Source organism: Lithobates pipiens, unplaced genomic scaffold, assembly GCF_037356315.1.
Source record: "Lithobates pipiens isolate NorthernLeopardFrog02 unplaced genomic scaffold, aLitPip1_a1.2 Scaffold_13, whole genome shotgun sequence".
NCBI classification, from domain to species: Eukaryota; Metazoa; Chordata; class Amphibia; order Anura; family Ranidae; genus Lithobates; species Lithobates pipiens.
Genome location: NW_027507718.1, coordinates 197,049,354 through 197,067,749, shown reverse-complemented (window position 1 = coordinate 197,067,749; position 18,396 = coordinate 197,049,354). Strand labels below are relative to the sequence as shown.

General features: G+C 45.7%; 1 protein-coding gene across 1 annotated transcript in view; it reads right to left on the bottom strand.

The window, feature by feature from the left end:
- Positions 1-418: 418 nt before the first annotated feature.
- Positions 419-18,396, bottom strand: part of ANXA3 (annexin A3) — a 125,711-nt gene continuing 107,733 nt past the window's right edge. Inside the window, exons 11-13 of the mRNA XM_077476090.1 lie at positions 8,655-8,713; positions 8,336-8,458; positions 419-615 (exon numbers count right to left, since the gene is read on the bottom strand). Coding sequence (XP_077332216.1) covers positions 556-615; positions 8,336-8,458; positions 8,655-8,713 — 242 coding nt within the window. The 3' untranslated portion in view covers positions 419-555. The remainder of the gene's footprint in view (positions 616-8,335; positions 8,459-8,654; positions 8,714-18,396) is intronic.

The window sequence follows — 18,396 nt, the reverse complement described above, 5'->3', positions numbered from 1 at the left end:
GCTGGAGAATATCCCTGAGGTGATTTGCTGTTGGAGCTGTCATTTGAGTGATATCTAATGTTTTATTTATCTCAGAGGGTTAAGAGACAGTGTGCTCAGGTGCTGGTGATGGTTTCTTTACGCCTATAACACATAGTTTATGCTTTAACAATTACCACTCTGGATGTATATATGGACTTTTGTTATTATAGCGCTGCACCTTTACAGTATACACAGTGTAACACACATACAGCTCAGTGAACTGTTCATACATGTCAGTATACACAGTTAGTGCAGCCTTAATGTCAATTTTGAAAGGAGAAGGAATTCTGAAACCAACCATAGACTGTTATCACAAATGATCTGTTAGATTGCTTTTAAGTTAGATCTACTAACAGCAGATCACCCTGTCCCAGGAGAAAATAATACGAATATAAGATTTATAGCAATGTATTCTTTATTAGCAGCTGTTCTGTAGTTTTGTGTGTTAACATTTCGCAGAGGCAAAACAGGTATAACTCGGATACTAAAAATGTAATTTCTTCACAGTAGCAATATTTTGACCACGTTCTTCCTTTAATCATCTCCTCCACAGAGTTTCAACAGCGCTGCCTCGTAGTCCCCAGAGGTATCCGACTGAAGACAACAAATATAAAACAATGTTGTGTTTAAAGCACACCTTTATAATTGACAGTCATCAGAGGCAGAAGACTGAAAACAATGCTTTCGGGAGGCCCTTTAATTATTACTTTATTATTCCCTTTTATATGACTGGCTAACATGATTGCATTTCCTGCAACTGACAAAGTATATATAAAACAGAATAAAAAGAATATAAATCCCTTATAGTTACATAGTTAGTCAGGTTGAAAACAAAAGACACAAGTCCATCCAGTTCAACCACAAAAAATATAAAAATAATAATAATATGATACAATCCCATATACCCCATTCTATACCCACAGTTGATCCAGAGGAAGGCGAAAAACCCCAGCAGAGCATGATCCAATTTGCTAAATTTTCAAGTTTAAAAACAACCATTAAAAAATACTCACCTTAAAACAAAGCCCTCCAGCGGAATGCTGTAACCACTGACAAGGATTCCATCTTCCCCTGGTCTTCCTTCCAGACTCTGGCTGTGTGAGTGGGCGGAGCTGCAATGACACGTCACTCCTGAACATGTACATGGAAGCCCTCAGTTCAGGCAGGGTGACGTCACTGGCTGCATCCAGTGTGAATATGTCCTAAACTAGCAAATTAGTTTTACCTACAGGTAAGCCGCATAGTAAAAATCACAAAGCGGACTTTACTACCGCTTTAACCACTTTCAGACCGGACCATTTTGCTGGTAAATGACCAGAGGTCTTTTTACACTTTGGCACTGCGCTGCTTTAACTGGTAATTGCGCGGTCATGCAATGTTGTACCCAAACAAAATTTGCGTCCTTTTCTTCCCACAAATAGAGCTTTCTTTTGATGGTATTTGATTGCCTCTGCGATTTTTATTTTTTGCGATATAAACGTAAAAAGACCGCAAATTTTGAAAAAAAATGATATTTTCTACTTTTTGTTATTAGAAAAATCCAATAAACTCAATTTTAGTCATACATTTAGGACAAAATGTATTCAGCCACATGTCTTTGGTAAAAAAAAAGTCAATAATTGTATATTTATTGGTTTGCGCAAAAGTTGTCACATCTACAAACTAAGGTACGTTTTCTGGAATTTACGCAGCTTTTAGTTTACGACTGCCTATCTCATTTCTTGAGGTGCTAAAATGACAGGGCAGTACAACACCCCCCCAAATGACCCCATTTTGGAAAGTAGACCCCCTAAGGAAATTGATAAGAGGCATGTTGAGCCCATTGAATATTTTATTTTTTTGCCTCAAGCGATTGAATAATGACAAAAAAAAAATTTTTTTTTTTTTTTTACACAAAGTTGTCACTAAATGATATATTGCTCACACATGCTATGGGCGTATGTGAAATGACACCCCAAAATAAATTCTGCTGCTTCTCCTGAGTACGGGGATACCACATATGTGGGACTTTTTGGGAGCCTAGCCGCGTACAGGGCCCCGAAAACCAAGCACCGCCTTCAGGCTTTCTAAGGGCGTCAATTTTTGATTTCACGCCTCACTACCTATTACAGTTTTGAAGGCCATAAAATGCCAAGATGGCACAAAACCCCCACAAATGACCCCATTTTAGAAAGTAGACACCCCAAGCTATTTGCTGAGAGGCATGTTGAGTCCATGGAATATTTTATATTTTGCCACAAGTTGCGGGAAAATTACAAACTTTTTTTTTTTTTTTTTTTTTTTCACAAAGTTGTCACTAAATGATATATTGCTCATGCATGCCATGGGCATATGTGAAATGACACCCCAAAATAAATTCTGCTGCTTCTCCTGAGTACGGGGATACCACATATGTGGGACTTTTTGGGAGCCTAGCCGCGTACGGGGCCCCGAAAACCAAGCACCGCCTTCAGGCTTTCTAAGGGCGTAATTTTTTGAGTTCACTTCTCACTACCTATTACAGTTTTGAAGGCCATAAAATGCCAAGATGGCACAAAACCCCCACAAATGACCCCATTTTAGAAAGTAGACACCCCAAGCTATTTGCTGAGAGGCATGTTGAGTCCATGGAATATTTTATATTTTGCCACAAGTTGCGGGAAAATTACAAACTTTTTTTTTTTTTCACAAAGTTGTCACTAAATGATATATTGCTCACGCATGCCATGGGCATATGTGAAATGACACCCCAAAATAAATTCTGCTGCTTCTCCTGAGTACGGGGATACCACATATGTGGGACTTTTTGGGAGCCTAGCCGCGTACGGGGCCCCAAAAACCAAGCACCGCCTTCAGGCTTTCTAAGGGCGTTACAGTTTTGAAGGCCATAAAATGCCAAGATGGCACAAACCCCCCCCCCCCAAATGACCCCATTTTAGAAAGTAGACACCCCTAAATTTAGGGGTACACTAGTGAGACTAGGTAATAAATGGCGGGTGCCCTGAAACTATAAAAAAATAACTAACCAACCAGCGTCACCTGTAACAGTTATATGGTGATCACTGGTGAAAGGGTTAACTAGGGGGCAATCAGGGGGCTTTATGCGGTAGTATATGGGGGTCCCTGGCGCTATAAAAAGCTGCGGCGAACCTAAATACCTACCTGCCTAACTAGCGTCACCTGTGACACTAATACAGCGATCAGAAAAACGATCGCTTATTAGGCTGGGTTCACACTGGAGCGATGCGGGAACGCCACGAATGCGCGGCGGGTTCCCGCATCGCATGCCTCCCGGCGGCAGTTCACACTGCCCTATGCGAACTGCTGGGAGTGTCAGTGAAATGTTAATGACACCCCCAGATCAGTTCGCATATCGCAGTGCGATCTGCAAACTTGGATCGCATGGTGTGAACACCCATGCGATCCGATTCTGCTGCGGACCAAAAAAAGGGTCCCGTGCGAGTTTGCGGCGGGTGCGACACGAATTCAGCCATACTATCTGTATAGCTGAACTCGAATCGCACAGAGATCGGATGTGATTTGCACTGCAGTGCGGTGCGAATCACATCCGTTCTCATAAACCGCTGCAATGTGAACCCAGCCTTAGTGACACTGGCGACGGGGGGTGATCACGGGGTTAAACCTTTATTGGGGGGGTTAGGGGGGTACCTTAGAACTAAAGGGGGCTAACCCTAACTGCCCTAACAGTTATTAGTCACAAATGACACCTGCCGGGTGATCAGGGGGTTAAACCTTTATTAGGTAATAAATGGCGGGTGCCCTGAAACTATAAAAAAATAACTAACCAACCAGCGTCACCTGTAACAGTTATATGGTGATCACTGGTGAAAGGGTTAACTAGGGGGCAATCAGGGGGCTTTATGCGGTAGTATATGGGGGTCCCTAGCGCTATAAAAAGCTGCGGCGAACCTAAATACCTACCTGCCTAACTAGCGTCACCTGTGACACTAATACGGCGATCAGAAAAATGATCGCTTATTAGGCTGGGTTCACACTGGAGCGATGCGGAAACGCCGCGAATCCGCGGCGGGTTCCCGCATCGCATGCCTCCCGGCGGCAGTTCACACTGCCCTATGCGAACTGCTGGGAGTGTCAGTGAAATGTTACTGACACCCCCAGATCAGTTCGCATATCGCAGTGCGATCTGCAAACTCGGATCGCATGGTGTGAACACCCATGCGATCCGATTCTGCTGCGGGCCAAAAAAAGGGTCCCGTGCGAATTTGCGGCGGGTGCGGCGGGTGTGGCGGGTGCGGCGGGTGCGGCGAATGGCTGAACTCGAATCGCACAGAGATCGGATGTGATTTGCACTGCAGTGCGGTGCGAATCACATTCGTTCTCATAAACCGCTGCAATGTGAACCCAGCCTTAGTGACACTGGCGACGGGGGGTGATCACGGGGTTAAACCTTTATTGGGGGGGTTAGGGGGGTACATTAGAACTAAAGGGGGCTAACCCTAACTGCCCTAACAGTTATTACAGTCACAAATGACACCAATGCAAAAAAAAAAAAAAAAAAAAAAAAAATGACATTGGTGTCACTGTGACTGGGGGGCAGGGGTAATTGGGGGGGTGATCGGGGGGTAAAGGGGGGGTGTGAGTGTGCCTGGCATGTTCTACTGTGTGTGGGATGTGTTGGTGCAACTCACTGATCCGCTCTCCTCCGTGTCGGAACGAAAAATACCGACACGGAGGAGAGAATACATCACTTCCTCTCCTGTGTTTACATTACAGGAGAGGAAGTGATGTCACCGGGGATTTCCATTCGTCGGGAGCGATCGCGAGGGGGTGGCCATGAATGAATGGCCGTCCCCTCGTCCGGGATCGCTCCCGAACGAAAACCGACCGCCGCAGGCACCGGGCGGGGGCCCGATCGGGCCCCCGACCCGCGGGAGGCAAAGGACGTACATATATGTGCTTATGCCTGCCCGTGCCATTCTGATGACGTACATCGGCGTGAGGCGGTCGGCAAGTGGTTAAGATGACACAGCCCTGCAAGCCAGCCAAAGTGTCTTTGCAGTGATGGGCTCAGAAAATCCCTTGATTCATGTCTGCATCACAGTATTGGGTCTCTCCATTACCTTTTTAGAGGTTTGAGACCTTGCTATATGCCCAGTTTCCCTCTAGACGGTTGAAACTGAACACTCTGGCAGTGTGGGACAAAAATACTTTTTGTTATTGTACTGCCTTTGCGTCTAAACCCCATGGTCAAACTTGCCTTAGCATAGTGAATTTTCAACCCAGTGCTAGAATTAGGGAAGACCTTTCCTCCACAATCATGGAATGTTCTCACAACAGATGCCAGCCTGTTGGGGTGGGGTGAAGTGCTGGATACCCTTTTGGTGCAGAGAATGTGGTGATTGGTGAAAGTTTGCCTTCCCATTTACATTCTAAAATTCAGGGTTATTTGGCTGTCCCCTCAACGCTGGAACCCTTTTCTGCAAGGACACCCTGCAAGAATCCAGTTTGACAATGACATGACTGTGGCCTACAGTAAGTGAATCACCAAGCAGGTACCAGGAGTTGGGCCACTCTAAAAAAAAGCATACTTGATCCTCTCTCGGGCAGAACTTCATGTTCCAGTCTTTTCCGCCATTCACAGCCCAGACACGGAAAATGGGCAGACAGAAGTCATAAATCATTAGTACCTAGAACTGGGGGAATGCGCCCTCCAACTGCAGGTATTGCAAAAACTAACTAAAGGAGACAGGATGTAGATCTATTGATGTCCAGATTCAACAACAAACTGGACAGGTTTGGGGCCAGGGACCCCCTTGAGTCTTCATAGTGGATACTCCGGTTACTCATTGAGACCAAGTCATTGAGACCAAGTCAACCTGATCTATGTCTTTCCACCTCTCCAGATTCTACCCCGCCTACTTTGCAGGACTGATATGAAGAGCAGTCCAGTGATCATCGCACAAAATTGGCCCAGGAGGATATGGTACTCAGACTTCTGGCAGATGCTCCATGGGCACAGCCAGACTTCCTGGCCCAAGGGCCAGTGTTCCTGCCTCTTTCTCGGTTGCTGGCTTTAACAGCATGGCTTGAGGGACAGGTGCTTTTCAGATTATGTTGTTCCTTACTTGATAAAGGCTAGGAAGGTGACTTCCCACCAAGTTTATGATTGTACCTAAAAAAACAAAACAAAAAAAAAAAAAACTTGTTTTGCTTGGTGTGTGGGGAGGAACTTTCATCACAGAAAGTACTCCATGGATCTGTCCTACAGTTTGGTCTGGACCAATATTTGGACTCGAGTACCATCAAGGGACAGAGTTCAGCCTTGGTTCAGAGACCTCTGGGCTTACATTCTCTATTTAAGGCATTTGCTCATGGTGGTGCTCACATCTCTCCTGCTGTCTGATCTTCTGTGTCCCCTTAGGGCCACAATCTGACTCTTTCGGCTCTGCAGAAGCTGCCCCTCAAACCTATCAGCGATGTTTCCTTTTCTAACCTTACCCGTAATGTGGCCTCCCTTGTTGCTCTCACATCTACTAGCCACGTCTATGAATTAGTGACCCTAACCTGTACAGAACTTTTTTTTTTGTGAAACAAAGTTTTTCTGAGGCTTAAGGGTACTTTCACACTGGATCGGTGTCAGCATTAGCTGTAAAGTGCTGCTAGTTTTAGTGGCGCTTTACTGCTGCTATGGCGGCGTTTATCAGCCATTAGCAGGGCACTTTTAACCCCTGCTAGTGGCTGAAGAAAGGGTTAAAGACGCCCATGTTGCGACTTTCATTTCAAAGGGCAGACATTTTTCCCGTCCTGCAAGCCCCCCCCCCCCCATGTGAAAGCACTCGGCTTTAACCATGGGGAGGCACGAGAGTTGCTTTTCAGGCGCTATGTTTAGCACTAAAATGCCTGAAAAGCGCCCCAATGTGAAAAGGGTGAAAAGGGTCTAAAGCTCTCACCAAGGTAGTCCCCGCTTACCACTTCAGTCAGGAAAATGTCCTTCTCTGAAACATCCCAGGGAAAATTGCATGCATTGTGTGAATGTAGTGGGCTCTGTGGGGCTTTACCTTTCAGCTATGACTTTCTTGCAGAAATCAGGCTCCCCCTCTTTGTACTTCCTGATGACTCCTGCAAGAATTTCCCTGCATCTTGCTCCAGGTGGATCAGACAAGTTATCCTTAATGCCTGTAGTCTGAAGGAGAACAGGCATCTGTATCCCAGGTTTGCAAGGCTTCCCCTTGGGCTTCTACTCACCTTTGTGACGTTCTACCAAGTGAACGTTCAGGCCCCTTCTGATGCCAGTTTAGGGCATAAAGTACTATCGGCTGCTCTCGAGGCCTCTTGAACCATTTGTGTTCTGTGGGTCTGTTGGCATTGTAAGCAGTGTTGCCCACCTCTCAGTTGGATTGCTTTTGGATGTCTCACTCATAAGGATTTAAAGAAGCCTTTGTCCTATACTGTAAAATCAGGACAATAGATTTTACTGGCAAGTCAACAATTCTGTTTTATGAGTATAGTACTGGACACAGACTCCTCCCCCTGCGCCAATTGCTTGCTACAAAACTTAGGCCAGGTTTGAATGGGAAGGGGTGTTCACACAGCTTTTTTTTTACCAGTGTCCAGTCACCTGAAGATAGCTGCAGTAGTAATAATCTAAAGAAGCCTGTGTTCTGTACTCCAGCAAACTGATTGTAATGAAAGTCAAAAATGCAATTTTATCCTTCCAAAACGTGGTTATGTATGAAATACAGTATATTGAAGTCTGGATACTTAATTTCCATTTTTGTGAATTGGTCTACCATTTTTGTCTAGTGGTGCTGATTTATGGTTGATAGATTCTTACAAATTGTTTACAGATTTTGCCAGTATTTTTTTCTTCTTCGTTAAGTACACATCTACCCCTCCTTTAAATAGCAGCAGCCAACCACATCAGGCATAAACACTGGTAACAAGTACTCTAGAAATGCGTGGGACGTGTGGGGACCAATGTGAGCTATTAACCATTACACATTTTCACAATTATGTGGGTGCTTTTAAAAAAAAAATCATAAATAATAAAAAAAAAACATATGTTCAGTAGACTGGCAATGACCAACACTGTAAAATATTCGGGATGCAATTTTTTCAGCTATAACTGACAGAAATTATCATGATGTAGATGGTGGACCCAAAAAAATGATGAACGTGAGTGCTAGTTGAAAGGTCAAAAAAAATAAAAATAAATGACTTCTCCAGTGAGAACAGGCAGCTGTCTCATTGGAATTTAATTGTTTTGCCTACTAAATCAGATCAGATTTAAAAGAAAGGTTGAACTTGGTGGACAAGTGTTGTTTTCTAACAGGTTACTGTTAACATAACTTACCTTGAGAGCTGAATGCAGGGACTCCCCAGAAAGTTTCTTATATTCGGCACGGACATCCAACAGATCAATTCCTGATCTGGAGACCATAATCCTTGTAAGAGTGTATTCATCTGTTCCTGCACCCTACCATGCAAAGGAAAATTTAAATAAATCCAATCAGAATCTAAAGGCACATATACGGGAATGGTTCAGTATTAATGCTACTCAAAAATACTAAGATAACATGTATATTTTGTGGCTAGGTTTACTTGACTGTTGTGTAGGTTATTTAAAAGTCAGTAGATGTCATAAAAAACATAACTAAATTGCATATTAATACCTTAATGGCTTTGTGTAACCTTTCAGCAAAGAAGGCAGGGGTGCTCCTTGCACATTTTACTGCATAGAAAAAAAACACAGTATTAGCATTACAGTTTAAATGATTTCAGTACATTAAATATATTATTTCAGATTTTAATTCCAATGAAGATTAAATAGAGCTTTATTTTTTGAACTGAAAACATCTCTATAATTTTTACATCATGCAAAAAATAAAAAACTACTAATTTTAGTTTAATTAACCGCTTGCTGAATGGCTCACGCCGATATACGTTGGCAGAAGGGCAAGTAAGGTAGATTAACCTACCTGTATGTTTCCCTTTAAGAAGCGGTTTGCTGGCGCGCCGCAACGTCCGTGAGTGTGATCGCAGGTCCCGTCTCACGGAAAGGAAGAACGGGGAAATGCTAATGTAAACAAGCATTCCCCGTTCTGCCTAGTGACACTGACACTGATCACAGCTTCCTGTAATTGGGAGTGGTGATCAGTGTTGTGTCACACATAGCCTCCCCCCCCACAGTTTGAATCACTCCCCAGGACACAATCAACCCCTACAGCACCATCTAGTGGTTAACCCCTTCACCGCCAGTCATATTTACACAGTAATCAATGCATTTTTAATTGCACTGATCGCTGTATAAATGTGAAAATCCCAAAATAGTGGCAAAAGTGTCCGATCTGTTCGTCATAATGTTGCAGTCACAATAAAAAAAAAAAAAAAAAAAAAAAAAAAAAAAAAAAAATCGCTGATCGTCGCCATTACTAGTAAAAAAAAATATTAATAAAGATGCCATAAAACTATCCCCTATTTTGTAGATGCTATAACTTTTGCACAAACCAATCGCTTATTGCGTTTTTTTTTACCAAAAATATGTACAATAATATGCATCAGCCTAAACTGAGGGGAACATTTTTTTTAATATATATATTTTTTGGGGATATTATAGCAAAAAAAACTGGAGTTAGTACTTACCGGTAACTCCTTTTCCGGTGGTCTTCCAGGACAGCCCTTGAGAGATGGAGCTCCTCCCATCGACACAGGAAACACATTGCCACAGTTCAAAAGGCGGTCCCTCAGGTCCCTGGTCAGTCATTCACCAAGAACCGAAGGATGGAACTGAAAAACATATAAACCATAACAACAGGTAATAACATTAGTACATCACTATAATCAAATAAAGGGTGGGATCGTGCTGTCCTGGAAGACCACCGGAAAAGGAGTTACCGGTAAGTACTAACTCCAGTTTTCCCAAGTGTTCTTCCAGGACAGCCCTTGAGAGGATCCCCAAGTACTTACCAGATTAGGGGGGGACCACGGCCTGAAGGACTTTCCTCCCAAAGGCCTGATCCTAACTAGACATTAGGTCCAGTCGGTAATGCCTTGTAAAGGTGGAAAAGCTTGACCATGTGGCTGCTTTACATACCTGCTCCGGGGTGGCACCAGCTCTTTCTGCCCAGGATGCAGACAACGCTCTTGTTGAGTTAGCTTTAACACCCTCAGGAGGATCTCTATTCAAGGCCTTATACCCCTCTGCTATAGCTAGCCTAATCCATCTAGCTATGGTTACTTTTGAAGCTTTTTGCCCCCTACGCTGCCCGGAAAAAAGGACAAAAAGGGAGTCAGAGATTCTGAAAGGATTTGTCACTTTAAGATATTCTAGAATACACCTCCTCACATCCAATAAATGAAAACGTTCTTCTTTCTCATTTGCTGCATTTTGACAAAATGAGGGGAGGACAATATCTTGGGACCTATGAAAGCTAGAAGCTACTTTTGGTAAGAACCCAGGGTCTGTTTCTAGTATGACTCTGTCTTCTAGGATCTGTAGAAAAGGTTCCCTGATGGAAAGGGCTTGGATTTCACTGACCCTACGGGCTGAAGTGGTTGCCACCAGGAGTACTGTCTTAAATGTAATAAGCCTTAGGGAGGCCTCTGAGATAGGCTCAAAGGGTGACCCCAAGAAAGCTTTTAGTACAACTGCTAAATCCCAGGATGGGACTTTGCTGACTCTAACCGGCTTACGTCTAGCGATTGCCTTACAGAATCTAGCGACAAAAGGATTTTCCTGTAAGCGTTCATCTAGGTACACACTTAAGGCAGCTATCTGAACCTTAATAGTACTTAGGGTTAATCCTTTGTTTACACCTTCCTGTAAAAACTGTAGAATATTAGCCGTATTTATGTCACGGCTGTTCAGCCAGCTATTAAATTTTTTCCAGACTTTTTTGTAAATAGCCCTCGTGACTGGTTTGCGACTCTGTAGTAAGGTCGCAATTACCTCATCTGTCAGGCCCTTACTCCTTAAGATTTCCTCCTCAGTAACCACGCTGAAAGCTTCAGTGTGGCCACCTGTGGATGATAAAGAGGTCCCTGCGACAGGAGGTCCTGTCTGCAGGGAAGCCTTAGAGGCGGACAGTCTGTTAATTGTAGCAACGTTGTGAACCATGGTCTCCTGGGCCAGAATGGTGCTACTAGAATCAAACAGGTTTTTTCCGTGAGGAATCTTGCTAGGACCCTCGGAATGAGATGAAGAGGGGGAAATGCATAAGCCAGACTGAAAGTCCATGGAGTTTGCAAGGCATCTACAGCCAGGGGCTGATCTCCTGGGTTTAGCGAGCAAAAATTGGGAACCTTTGCATTCTCTTTGCTCGCAAAAAGGTCTACTTCTGGTTTTCGCCAGTGAGTTGTTATGAGATTGAATGCCTCTGGGTGCAAGGACCACTCTTGGTTCGAAACTTTTTGTCGACTCAAGAAGTCCGCCGTGCTGTTCAGCTCCCCTTTCAGGTGAACTGCAGAAATGGATTCCAGATTGGCTTCTGCCCACTGAAAAATGCGTCTGGCTTCCAACATCAAACGAGGACTTCTGGTACCTCCTTGTTTGTTTATGTATGCTACAGCCGTCATATTGTCTGAACGGACTTGTAGATGGTGACCCTGTGTTGTGGGGTGAAAGGCTAAAACAGCTCTTAGGATCGCTGTTAGCTCCTTCCAATTGGAAGAGAAACATTTCTCTTCCGGGGTCCACTTGTCCTGGACCCAGCTTGAGCCGAGGTGGGCTCCCCAGCCCCAGCTGCTCGCATCCATCAGTGTTGAAGTGATAGGAAGGACCCAATGAACCCCTTTGTTTAGGTTCTCCCTGTCCTTCCACCACCAGAGGGAGCGTTTTATCTTTGAGGGGATCGATACCTCCTCCTCCAGATCTCTGGCCTTTAATTGTTCCAACAGAAATCCCTGAAGGTCTCTTTGGTGGAACCTGGCCCATTGTACGGCTGGAATGGCTGCCGTCATAAGACCTAAGACCGACATTACTTCCCTCACCGTACATTTGGGGCTGCATTGAAGAAAAGATGTTCTCTGCCACAGATTCAAAATCTTTTCTTCCGGCAGTATAATTTTCTGATCTACAGACTTGATCCAGTAACCCAAATACAGGATCTCCTGTGTTGGGGTTGTCTTGGATTTCTCCTGACTGACAATCCACCCTAATCGACTCAGGCTGAGTTGAGTCAACTCCAGATCCTGAGAAAGACGACTCTCCGAGTGTGCTGTTAGGAGCAGGTCGTCTAGATAGGGAATAATTGAGACCGATTGAAGCCTCAGTGGAACTAAAGCCTCTCCGAGAACCTTGGAAAAGATTCTCGGGGAGGATGACAGACCGAAGGGGAGCGCTCTGCACTGAAAGTGGTAAACTTTTGTGTCTATCTGCACTGCCATCCGAAGGAATTTCTGGCATTCCTCCCTTATTGGAATATGCAGATAAGCATCCCTTAGATCCAGGGTGGCCATAAATATCTCTTTCTGGAGAAGGTTCTTTATGGAATAAATGGACTCCATCCGAAATCTCTTGTAACGGATGGAGCGATTCAGTGGTCGGAGGTTCATAATTAGTCTGAACCTCCCTGATGGCTTTTTTACAACGAAAATGTGCGAGTAAAAACCGTCTCCTTGTTCCTGAATAGGGACTGGTGTCAATACCTCTTGATCCACCATTTCCCCTATCAGTAAAGGTAAGGCCCTGGCCTTTTCTGAGTGACTTGGGAGCTTTGTCACCAAAATTTTTGAGGGAGGGCTGCTGTGGAATTCCAGCGCATGACCCCTTTTTATTATATTTAAGACAAACTCGTTCGAGGTTGTCTCTTGCCATTGTGGAAGAAATTTGCTTAATCTTCCTCCCACAGGAACCCTGACGTCACTGGGGTTTGGGATCCTGATTGGGGCGGCTAAACAGTATGCCACCTTTTCCTTTCCCTTTATGTCCCGACCAATGTTTTTTGGGGGTTGAACTCTTCTCTGATTTAGAGGGTTCCTTAAAGGGACGAAAAAATTTTCTTTGGAAATTTTTCTTTTTTGTGGGAAAGGTTTTCTTTTTATCCGCCGTCCTTTCTAAGGCGGAATCTAATTCAGGCCCGAAGACTAAGTCTCCTGTAAAAGGGACGCTGCACAGGCGGGTTTTAGACGCAGTGTCTCCCCCCAAGTTTTCATCCATACTGACCTCCTTGCTGCCACTGAAAGTGCTGCTGACTTAGCCGTAAATTTTACGGAGTCCGTGGAGGCGTCAGAGATTAAACTGGTGGCCTTAAAAAGCATAGGGAAGGATTTCAGAAGCTCCCCCCTAGGAGTGCCGGCTTTTAAATGTTCCTGTAGTTGCGACAACCAGAACTCCAGGTTTCTAGCTACACAAGAAGTGGCTAGAGCTGGTTTTAAGCCTGCCAAAGAGGCATCCCAGGCCCTCTTTAAGACAATGTCTGTTCTCCTGTCCATGGGATCTTTCAGGTGGCCCATATCCTCAAAGGCCAGATCAGCCTGCTTTGAGACTTTGGACAGAGGGGCGTCTAGTTTAGGATTTTTATTCCAGACCGCCTCTGGGCTCTCATCAAAAGGGAACCTTCTCTTAAGGGATTTAGGAAAGAAAACCTTTTTATCTGGTTCAGACCACTCCTTAAGGACAAGGTCAGAAAGCTCCTTATGTATAGGGAAAACCCTTGCTTTCTTTTTCCCCAGAGCCTCATACATTTGATCATGTCTGGATAACTGAGTTTCTTCCTCCTCAATTTCCAGTGTATCATAGATAGCACCCATTAGCTCATCAACTTCCTCAAGAGACAATCTACACTTTGAGGCTTTAAATGTTGCTTGCTCCTCTTCCTGATCAGAGTCTGTGTCAGAGGAATCGGGGCTAATCAATGTGGGGCTAGGCTCCCTGACCATACGGGGCTCCCCTGAGCTGGGTGTTGTAAGGCATGGTGAAGAGGAGATTGCAGTTGTTTTACTCGTGGAGGCAGCTGACCCTACGTCAGTGATTAACTCCCGGAGGGATTTAAAGGTCGACGCCATTTCCTCTTTAAAGGAGCCCAAAAATTTTGCTAAGGGGGAATCTGCCTCAGATTTAAGCAAGCTTGCAATGCATTGCTTGCATAGGGCTTTGTTAGAGCCAGAGGACAACCTATTCCCACAATTAGGGCACTTTTTGCAGCCTGCCTTGTCTTCCTTTGGTAGCTCTTTAGCCTGAAAATAAGAAGACAAAGAATTTTTTAGTGTCAGCTCCATGTCCCTCCTTAGAATCACCCAACTGCATACATCCTTAACTGTGAGTTAACCACCACCGTGGGGCACTACAGAACCCAGCCTACAAACACCACCAGAGTAATAGCATGCCCAGCAGCCTACCTGGGATTGGCTGGTGCCTGTCTCCGCCGGAGTGTCCTGAGGAATAGCCTCCATGGTCCCCCTCTGCCGCTCCGGATCCCGCCGCTAGTCCGGTATTGCTGGACGCTGGCCGGGACTGTACAGGCACAGCGCTGGCTCTCCCTCTCCTCCTTGTACCCTAGAGACCCGGAACCAGAAGTCTCAGCACACAGTGATGACGCGGTTCCGCCGGAAATGACGTTCGGCGTCTCTGACCCCACCGCAACAAGGAGCAGAGATGGAAGGTTCCACTCACCACTCCTGGGGGAAACCGGCATCATTCTGCCCCTGGCCACCTCGGCACTGGAAGGAGGAGGGTAACGGGTCTGCTCCGATTCAGCTGGACGGTACCCGAGCCACAAGAAAAAAGGTATGGACCCAACTGCAGCCAAAAAACAGGACCCGGTCCCTTATGGCTTACAGGTTCTCAGGCAGCCCCTGAGAGGGGCCTCCAGGTTCCTGGCAACATGTTCCTCCGACGGAGGAAACACAAAATGACTGACCAGGGACCTGAGGGACCGCCTTTTGAACTGTGGCAATGTGTTTCCTGTGTCGATGGGAGGAGCTCCATCTCTCAAGGGCTGTCCTGGAAGAACACTTGGGAAAATGTTGTTTATAGTGCAAAAAATAAAAACCACAGAGGTCAAATACCACCAAAAGAAAGCTGTGGGGAAAAAAGGATGTCAATTTTGTTTGGGAGCCACATCGCACGACCGCGCAATTGTCAGTTAAAGTGGCACAGTGCCAAATCGCAAAAAGTGCTCTGGTCTTTGGGCAGCCAAATGGTCCGGGAGTTAAGTGGTTAAATGACACCTGCCCTTCTGACGTAATCTGAAGTGTCAGTACAGCAGAGTTCTCCTGGAGATCCCTTTCTTTCACAGCTGCTGCCTTTCAGATCTTCAATCCATAGCCACCAGCATTAAGAGATACTCTAGGGTGCGTGGCTTGGACATGTCCGAGTAAGGAAGCAGATCTCCAGAGCTCCTCCCACTCAGCAACTTAATCAACTTAAACCGGCGGAAATTTCGCTCTCACACGGACCCCACTGAAATGTCCCAGCATTTCCTCGAGACACAGGGGCACAACCCAGCACGGGACAGGCTCCATCGGCTCGTATTTCGGCAGTGGAGGGCAGCTGAATGGCGGGACGTCCAAAATGGCAACTGGGAAAGGCCGCGGGATGGATGCTGCAGCAGGGACCAGAGTACAACACCCTGCTGTGTCCCCCATTCTGACACCTCAGCTGGTAAGAGACATTGCCCCCCCTTTTAGGCCTCCCCCTGCTAAAGCAGTCGAGATTGACTGGGGAAACAGGGCCCTCTATTCCCCCCTCGTAGGATGCAGACAACTCCCGTGACATAATTTGCAAACTGCACAAACATACTGTCAAGGAGCAAATCATGCAGCTTATGCGCAAACGCCCCTACTTGGACGGCGCTCGCCTGTTCTTTTACCAGGATTTGTCCCGTCGCACTCTAAAGCAGCGCAGAGCATTACACCCCCTCTTGGATTCCTTATGCACAGCTGGCATTACCTATAGGTGGGGGTTCCCTTTCAGCCTTTACGTGAGAAGAGATGGTAAATCTGCTACACTACATTCTAAAGATGACCCCCCGCGCTTTCTGTCGCAACTGAACCTGGAACCAGTGGACTGGAGATACTTCCTGGATGTTAAAACAGTACCAGCACCCCAACCCAACCTTGGCAACCACCCCAGCCCAATTGGAACGCAAGGAACTGCAATCGCTCTTCTTCTGCAACTGCAAGACAGGTGCGGTGACTGAGGCACTCCCAGACCCCACTGCAATCTCACTGATAACCCAGTGACGGCCTCTAGACTTGCCCGCTGCCTAAACATGGCTTCTCAAGTTACACATGCACTACGGGTGTACCCAGTTATTCCGTTCACAGTTTTCTTGTTTACTAGATCTTTTGCACATGGGCGAACTGACTGTGAGGGTATTCGAGGGCAACACCATTCTAGTACCCCTTTTAGCCAGGGTCCCAACATATACAACTCCCCAGAAAAATACGGCTTTAACTCCTGTGGGGAGCAGGGACTTCCTGGCTTTCTATTTCTGATCACGTACCCCACAATGGACAACCCGTATTGGGTATTAGCCCAGATATGTGCACTTTGCCTCACTCATATCGCTGCCCTATGTTAGGGGGACTGTACGAGTCAGGCAAGCAGTTTAGGATAAACCCACATTCTACCTTGGAGGCCGCCCACACTACAAGTTGTCATGTTTACTCTATGTTAGTTATGGTAACTTTCTTTTTTCTCTCATTTTCTTTTTCTTCACCCTCTACTTTACCTCTTTCTTCATCGCTCAGAAGGTGGAACAACTTTCACCCCCACTGGGTTCAACAGATCTGACATGGTCGCCTGGACAACCCCCCTGATGCAACATGGCTACGGTTAAGGTAGTGTCATACAATGTACATGGTATGTGCTCCGCCAATAAACGTAATAGGCTATGGTTAGAATTGAGATGACTGGGGCCGCAGAACCTAAATCCAGAGGCACCGCCATAGCTATTCATAAGAATTTCCCATTTCAACCCGCGATCACCGAGTGGACCCTCCAGGGCACTGTGTGTTCTTGAAGGGTACCATTATGGGCCAAACATACACATTCATCACTTTATATGCTCCTAACGCCCAACAACTTGCGTTTATTGACCAAGTCCTCAACAATCTGGTAGACTTTCGGGAGGGTAGGCTTATCCTAGGAGGGGATTTTAATATTAGCTCTGACCCCTCCATGGATACTTTGGCAAACAGATCAACACACTCACACGCTTTCTTATGCCATTTTCGTAAGACCCTCCAGGGACATACCTTGGTGGACTGCTGGAGAGCTCTATATGCCTCAGAGAAGGACTTCAGCCATTATTCTAGTGTCCACAAAGTGGACACTAGAATAGATCTATTGCTAGTAGATCAGGGCTCACTTGACTTGCTACTAGGTGCTACTATTGACCAGATCACCATCTTTGACCATGCCCCGTAACACTCACGCTCTCACTATCCCAAGCCTGTTCTTTTACCAGGTCAAAACAAGGTCCTGGAAAATAAATGATAACTTACTAGATAATCTGGGTGTGGTGGCAGGGGTACAGGAGACTTTGTCACACTAATTTGCAGAAAATGCCAACGGTGAGGTCAGCGATGGCCTTCTGTGGGAAGGCCACAAGGCAGTTGTTCGAGGCACTCTTTTTGCACTAGGTTCCAAAAAAAAAAAAAAAAAAAAAAAAAGAAGAAGAGGCAGGCGGATTTCCAGAGAACCCTATAAGCGCTACAACGCGCTGAGCTCGGACCCCTGGGAGTTCTGCCATCTGACCAAGCTACGTACGCTCTTTTTCAAGATTATTAAATCGCAGAATATGCTGCAAACTACGCTACATGGCCCATACATATTATGAGCACAGCAATAAATGCGTCAGGTTACTGGCGCAGCACTTCGTAAAAGCACACGTCCTTAAGCTACACTCCTCCACGGGAGTACCAGCACAATACACATCTAAAATAGCTTCCATGTTCTGCGACTACTATGTGTCCCTGTACAATCTGGACTCCGCCTCCTCTCCAACAGACAGTCCCATATAGCAACCTACCTCTCTTCAATAGACCTCCCCATTTTATCCCAGAACAAGCAACAGACCTAGAACACCCTATCACCACAGCTGAACTACTGGCCACTATCAAGTCTCTCCCTTGTGGAAAAAGCCATGGACCTGATGGCTTCACCAGGGCTTACTATTTAAAGTTCTTTGATAAGCTTCAGGCCCCTCTCTGTACTCTCAACTCCCTAGCAACCAACAGGCACCACCCACAGGAGACCTCGCTGGCACACATTACAATTACAGTGCTCCCAAAATAGGGAAAGGACCCTACCCAACCACAGAGTTATCGCCCAATCTCCCTACTTAATACAGATCTTAAGATATTCTCTAAAATTCTTCCCAACTGCCTAAACACCTCCTACCTGTGATGATACTCGCTGACCAGACAGGTTTTATAGTGGGAAGGGAAGCCAGAGACAAACCTAAAGAC